The sequence below is a fragment of the Passer montanus genome, unplaced genomic scaffold (assembly GCF_014805655.1).
Source record: "Passer montanus isolate IOZ18808 unplaced genomic scaffold, ASM1480565v1 scaffold31, whole genome shotgun sequence".
Taxonomy (NCBI): Eukaryota; Metazoa; Chordata; class Aves; order Passeriformes; family Passeridae; genus Passer; species Passer montanus.
In genome coordinates, this window is record NW_024367819.1 from 6,428,415 (window position 1) to 6,436,076 (window position 7,662).

The 7,662-nt window shown below is 48.2% G+C and overlaps 1 protein-coding gene across 1 annotated transcript in view; it reads left to right on the forward strand.

Moving 5' to 3' along the window:
- The first annotated feature begins 6,497 nt into the window (after nt 1-6,497).
- ANKH (ANKH inorganic pyrophosphate transport regulator) overlaps nt 6,498-7,662 on the forward strand; it is a 100,858-nt gene continuing 99,693 nt past the window's right edge. Inside the window, exon 1 of the mRNA XM_039714757.1 lies at nt 6,498-7,055. Within this exon, the coding sequence (XP_039570691.1) occupies nt 6,960-7,055 (96 nt within the window). The 5' untranslated portion in view covers nt 6,498-6,959. The remainder of the gene's footprint in view (nt 7,056-7,662) is intronic.

The window sequence follows — 7,662 nt, forward strand, 5'->3', positions numbered from 1 at the left end:
TGTCATAGATTGAAAGAATCACAGAATAGTTTGGGTTGGAAGAGACTTTTAAAGGTCACCTAGTCCAGCCCTCCTGCAATGAGCAGGGACATCTCCAACACAATCAGGTTGCTCAGAGCCCCATCAAGCCTGACCATGACTATGGGTAAAGGGTGGCATTCACCACCTCTCTGGGCAATCTGCTCCAGTGTTTCATCACCCTAATTGTAAAAAAAAATTATTCCTTATATCTGATCTAAATTGACCCTCTTGTAGTTTAAAACTATTACCCCTTGTACCATTGCATTTGATAAATACAAAATTTAGCACTGGAGAACTCCAGCTGAAATTTATATTAAGGAGATACTGGCTTTAGGCATGCATATACGATAGTATTTTTGGCCCTCCAAGCACTAATAAATAATGGTTATGCATTTGCATATTACTGCATTCTCACAAATACATTGCTAACTCATTAGTTTACTATGAGTAATATGGTACTCTATAAAGGCTATTTTGGTAACACAGAAGCCATGTTTGGCAAGACACATTCAGGATGGACTGAGGCCCTTCTAAACAAAACTGGAGAGGGTGAAATATGGCAAGCTTATAAGTGCATATTTCTAAAATGTTTAAACATATTCTCAACAATTAATCTAACAATTGAGCCCTACACAAAAGAAAATTAAATACAGGAATGCAAAATCACCATCTCCTCCCACAGGTTTTAGTTAAATGGCATTCAGTTGCATCAATAATCTCTAAGCAGCTCAAGTCCATTATTGATTACTGTTTTAATAAAACACAAAGCCATAAAGGTTGACCTTTGCAACAGTATGCTGTTGGTGGCATTGTGTGTTATTAAATTCCATATACAGAATAGCAAGTGAAATTACATGTGGATGTTTTAGTAGGAATCGAACAGACTGCAAAAAGTACATCCTAATGCTTGAAGCAAAGATGGCAAATTTAAATTTAAAAATGGGTTCTGAATTCCAGGCAAATACACATAAACACATTTTAATTTATTAACTAGAAATAAGTTCTGGAAAATATTTTCAATTATTACTTGCCTTTTTTTTATCCAAATGTTTGAATGCCCAAGTTACAACCATTAAATAAACTGTAATTTAGAAATTAGGCAAAGTAAAAACCTACACAAAATGCACTAAGATTTAAGATAAAGGATTTAATTTCTTCCATGCTGAGAAAATGCAACATTTGTGCACATTTGCTTTGACAAGGAAAAAGCAATGTTGGAGCCTCAGCCCGATGTGAGGGATGTAATTCCCTCTGTAGAAAGCAAAGTTTATAAGCATTCCAGTCTCTCAGGATCCCAGATACCACACTACAAGCCCTTGAGAGACAGAAACCTTTAACTCAGGCAGCACCTGGTCCAGTTACCCTTCTGCAGTGCCATATTTACATTAATACCAGTCCCACACCGAGGAAGGAGCTGTTTGGATTAATCAGCTAAGAAAGAGCACAGCATCATTGCCTTAGTGAGCAGGGCTCCAGCTGGGCATCCCTGAGCAGCCCCAAGGGCAGCTGGAGCCCAGCTGCTCCCACCAGCTCTCTTGGGTGGGAGCTGCTGCAGAGTCACGTGCCCCAGGCTGCATCAGGAGAAGATACAGTTTTGGGCTCAGAACACAAGCCCAAAGAACAAAGAGCACTAATAAGGCCAGTGCCACGAGTGATGCATACAGCTGGGATCACCCCAGGCCGTGAGGCTGAGCCATAGAGCAGACACCATTGTAAAGATGGGGGATACAGAGCCCGTGGATCTGTACATGGGTGCCCTGTGGCAGAAGGCACATCCTGCACGAGTCCTCCACTGCAGGTGACCAGAGACAGCACTTTGAGTCTCATTCGAAAAATAAGTCAGGCACTACTGAGAAACCCAGGTCTCCTTGTGCCACTGAAACCCAACATCATTTTTATCTTGGTCTACCAAGAATTAATAGGAAGCTTCTTCTGCTTCATCAGCTGGGAAATAATTTTGCCTGAAGCTGCCGCCAGGGCGCTTGTGCCAGCCAAAAAAGAAAGACATGGGTTTCCTGCAGGGGCACCATCCTTATCATCTAACTTGACAAGCCAGCTGCGTTCAGAGCAGGCTGGTCTCAGGCAAGTGGCATAGGTCAGTTGTAAAGACCATTTTTATTCTTCACACAGAGAAGCAGCTAAATCAGAACTGTATTAGTCAGACACTTGTCTGACTGACAACCCAATTCCTCTGGCTGCTTTCTGATCTTTCAATTCAACCTTACCAATTCACAGAATAAAATGCTACATACATATTCTTTTCCTGCAGCACTTCTGTAGTTTACAGTCGTGAACTGCATCAGCCTAGAAGCCATGGCCAGGCATACAACCCAAGAACCTAGTGCTCCTTGGTCCTAAGGCTGATGCAGAAGGAGTGAGACAAGGAGAGTTCCACTAACCCTTTGAGGTAAAGGCCTTCTGCACAGCTCACAGTGATTGTAGTGACTCAGGCTTTGCTGACCCCTGGTAAGAGAAAGTGTTGTGTCTCTAGTCCTCCTTTGTCCTGTCCTTTGCAGGAAAAGAGACACTAGAAACAGGCTTTCTGCAGAACTCAGGTCCAGGGAAAGAAGGGGATCTTCAGTTGGGTCCTGAAGATTCCTTGCAAAGGTGTGTCTGGTCAGACCCCCAAAAAAATCAGTGTGTAGAAGAATTTCTTTGTTTTTATTCCTCAACACTAAATGGGAAAGAGTATTTTTCCATTTTATGCACAAGACTCACATTCTGAGCATTCCTTCAATAACATTCAGTCATAGTTTTACAATATTTTAAAGTACTATCTTATTGTTTTAACTGCTGTGGTGTAAAGAGCTGGAAATATGCATCAGACTCAGTTCCAACTTAAAAGTTAAATTTGCAAGAGGAAGCTGTTGCTGGGGGAGGAATAACTCAAGACCAAAGCAGAATATGACTGCAGAGATGTCCTTCCATTTTATCTGAAAACATATAGGAAAAAGTCATCATTTACTCTCTGAGCCCACAGACATTCAGACACCAGAATCACTGGCCATTTTTTAGGCTGGGAAATCCAGCTCATCTGTACTCTTATGGGATGACTGGCTGACAAATTTTGTTATTTGCTGGTTTGAGTTTATTGTACAATGAGTGATTTAAAATCACCAGATCATAAGGAAAAAATCCTATGTAGAAGAAAAGGTTTGAAAGAAACCCAGTAGCTCCAAAACGAAGGGATGACAGCTAAACAGCCAACTAGAGATGGAAAACCTAAACACGGTGATTCAAAAAACAAATCCAAGACATGTTTTCTCTAGCAGGTAATTAGGAGTAGCCTCAACAAGGAAAAAAGAGGCATGGTTCTGAAGTAAGGCAATACCACAGCAGGGTCCTTTCAAGATTCCCACCACGTATTTGTGGTAAGAGGCCTCCTTTAAGCTCAGGACAGCACTGGGTCTCTAACACATTAAAGCCCATGTGCTGATCTTCATGCTGGATTTCTGACTGAGTGAGTAAAAGTAATGTGCACTGTCCTGATTCATTCTGCTGCGGAGGACACCTTCAGGCTTTGCCCCCATTGCTTAAGCAGCAATTACATTTCATTACCAGGCACAAGAGAGTTTTGTGATACCTTTCATCATTTCTACACTGTAACACATTGCAGCACTGTACTCTATTCATATGGACTTCTCCAGTGAGATGGCTCCATTTGAGATACTCCCGGACCAGATGATTTTTCTGTAAAGAGCAGTGAGATTATGGCTAATTATTTCCTGCTGTCCTCTCTGTCTTTTTTATTCCACTAAACAAACAGACAGTGTTTGGAATATGAGTAAGAAATGTAGTGTAACAGAAAATATGTTAGAAAGGAAATGATTACTAATCACTGCTTTTTGCCCAATACAGCTAAAATGACCTATTTCCTCAGCTCATCAGCTGAGCAAACTACTGACTTCAAGATGTGAGAAACCATCCTTTTTCTTTGACAGCAAACACAATTTTGCTTCTGTAATGAATCCAAGGAGCAAACATGACCTGGGCTGAAAGAGAAGGACACAAAAACTAGTCTGTCCAGAAAACGAAGACAGGAATGGGAAGCAGAAAGACAAACCTGAAACACTGTCTAACCCTTTATTAAGTATGATTTTAAAAAATGGAACTCAAGAAAGCATCAGTTAGGTTAGCACTTGCCCAGGACATTACAATACATGTGAGGAGGTAAAATGTAAAACTACTCTTAAAATAAAACTGTACTGCTTTGAGCAGCAAGAAGATAAAAAATTAACCACAGCCCTCAAGTGACCGATCAGATGAAAATGAATTAAAGATGTAAGGGGAATGATTCATTATCTGGTGGAATTAAAAAGTGTTAACTACCTTATGAACACATACAAAACCTCCAAATGGATATACTTCTCTTATACTACATTAAACTACTTGGGTTTCTCAGTATTTCCAGGACTGAACATGACTTTGGGACAAATAATCACTATGCACTATGAGACACACAGTATCCAAATGTTTTGATTCAAAAAGCTTTAATTTTGGGGTGGCTTGGTTTTTTTCCAGGAATTAGAGGAGGTAGTTCTCAAACATCAGCTCATCTGGACTTTTCAAATGGCAAGCTAAAATCATATATTTACAAGTGGCTTTGGGGATTCCCTTTCACTTTTCTCTGACTCAAAAACAGCACTAAATGTTTCTTTCCCTTATATAAAGAATCTCTCTAAACTGAAACAAGAGGCACACTTTGCAAAGAAAGCATTCTAAAATATGAAGTTTAAAAAAAATATTCTTCCATAATTTCACCTACAAGCTGTTCTCAGACCCATGGCAGGGAGGAATGAGCTCAATGACAATAAAATCTAGTCCTGACAGGAAGGAATTAGTTACTGGCAATACAGTTATCTAAAACCATACACATTCTCAGGAAGAAAGAATGTAATATTGAATTAATGCTTCAATATATATCCAGCCTTGCATTCAAAAGACACAAGGCTTGCTTCAAGGAAAAGGACCTGCAACTTACATCTCAGTGTACATAAAGGCTATGCCTAAATTGGCAGGGAATTCAGCTCAGTGCAAGCAAACAAGTAAAACAAGGCAGCTGGTGTAAGGCCACTGCATCTCTAAGAATTTCTCCTTCAAGTCCAGCTTTAGTCAGATTGGCTGGAAGACAAATGTTCCCTCTCAGTGGACACGGTTCGAAGATGTCCGATGGATGAACCACTGGTCCATCTGGAGATGATTAGCTCTCCCTTAGGATGACGAAGAGTTGGTGCTGTTAAACCAAAGACACTCCTAGGCAATCACAAACAACTTCTGCGTCCCTCTTGTCAGTCCATGGTCCTCTCCTGTTTTTCTCAGCTTCGCTCCAGGACACCATGCCTGTGGCATTGTAAGTGATCTACAGGATGAAGGCAGGTTTGCTCTTATAAGCACTTGAGTTTGGTCCCCTGTGCTCACAGCGACGGCTGCTCCAGCTCAAGGGCTGATAGGTGAGACAAACTCCAGCTAAAGGAGGGAAAAAGCCTCCAGCACAACAGGGGCTGACTTTGCCAAGAACCTCAGGAATCAGGGACTCCTTTTCTCCAGCCCCACCCCACAGCCTGTCATTTGCCTACCAGAGATTTTCTGAGCTCCCCTCCTGTTGACTCTCCAAATATGTGCTTGGTCACGGGGACATTTTAATACAGCTGTCTCTGGGAGAAGGAGGCTTTGCAGCACTCTTCTGCTGGCCACTGCTCCTCTGAGGATCAGATACAGGTATCTGACTCCTCACAGGGTTCCCACCTTCCCAAAATATTTGCTAACTCTCCTTGAAGGGGGCAAGGTGAAGATAACACCGCAAACCTAAATGACCCAGAGAAACTCAGTAACAATGAAACCTTGAAACCATGCTGCAATTTTGAAAATGGTGAGAAACTTCTGCAAGTTGTTCAGAAGGGGTTTGCCTTCTCAACTCTCTCCCACCCTTAGCTGACAAAACTTCGTGGCTTGCCACGGCCCTGGCTCAGAAGGCAGCCGGTGCTCCAGCCAGCGAGGGCTCTCCTGCAAGCTCCCTTGGGCCACAAGCACATTCCCTTGCCCACAGCTCGGGCAGAGATCTTGAGAGATGAAGATGTTATACTGCCAATCGTTCAAGATTTATTTATTTCAGGGTTTTGACCAGAAGCGCTGTGGGTCAGACACCCTGGTTCAGGACTCCCACCCTTCCTGCAGCTGCCCGAGTGCCCCTGCCCGAGGCCCGAAGCCCACGACTAGGGAACGCCTTCCCTTGCCCCCGGCTGCACGAGCAGGGCGGCGGGCGTGCGGCCGGGGGAAGCCCGGGGGGCCATCGGGACCCGGCGGGGTGAAGGGGCGCGGACAGGTGCCGAGCCCGGCCCGGCCCTGCCGCGGGCGGGGGGCGCAGCGCGGCCGCTCCGCTGTCGGGAGGAGCCGCTCGGTGCCGCTCTTTCCCCCGCCGCCGCCCGGCTGCGAGCGTGTGTCAAACCCACGTGCTCCGCCGGCCCGCGCAGCCCCCCGGCCCGGCCCTTCCCCTGGCCCCCGCGCCCCGAGGATGGCAGCGCTGCCCGCACGAGTGGCTGGCGGCGGTGTCCCTCCTCTTTTTTTTTCCGGCAGCGGCGGCGGCGGCGGCAGCGGCGGCGGATCATTGTTGTGTGGGAGGAGGGCGGCGGGGATGGACTTGATCTCTCGGGTCTCCTGCTAAGGCGGCAGCACAGCGCGCCCCGCCGCCCAGCCAGCGCCGCGCCGGGCAGGGAGGGACCGGACCGGCCCCCCGCCCGCTCCCCGGCTCTTTATTTTTAGGGGGCTCTGCTGCTCCTCTCTTTCTCCCTTATCTCCCCCCCACCCCCTCCCCGCCCGCACACACGCACAGGGACACGCACGCACCCTCCTCCGGTGCCCTTTCATCCTTCCCCCCGCCGTCCTCCCGCGCCGTCTCCTGCCGCGGCAGATGCGCCGCGGGTCACCGCGCAGCTGGGACTATGGTGAAATTTCCAGCGCTCACTAACTACTGGCCCCTGATCCGGTTCCTGGTCCCTCTCGGCATCACCAACATCGCCATCGACTTCGGGGAGCAGGTAAGGCAGCGCCTCTCCGGGGAGCAACCCTCTCCCTCCAGCCCGCCCTCCCTCAGCGCCGGGCTGGCGCGGTCGGTGCCTCCGCCGGGAAGCGAAAGGACGGAGAGCCGAGCCAAGCCGTGCCGAGCCGAGCCGAGCCGAGCCGTCCTGCCCCGGCTCAGCGCGCCGGGCGGGGACTGCGGCCCCTGCGCCTGCGGGGGCAGCGAGCGGCTGGTGCCGGCGTGCCTGCCCCGGCGGCCGCCCGGGACCACGGGCTGCCCCGCACCGCCAGGAGATGCCCGGGCAAGGATGGCAGGGTTTGGGTTGTTTTGAGGAATTTTTCCCCCTCGCATTTCAGGATTATATAATCTGAAATTACATAATGCATTGGCCGGGGGCTGGCAGTGCTTCATCCCCGCGCTGACACGGCCGCTCAGGTGCAGCAGCCCCTAGCGCAGTGCAGCGCGGCTCGGCGGCGGCTGGAGCGGGGCGGGCGGCCCGGCTGCCGCTGCCCAGGGCAGCCGAGCCCCCCGCCCGCTGCCGCAGCGGTTCGGCCCCCGGCGCCGAGAGCCCCCGGCGCGGCACGGCGGGGGGAGCGCGGCATCCCGCGGGGGGCCGCTCCTCGCCC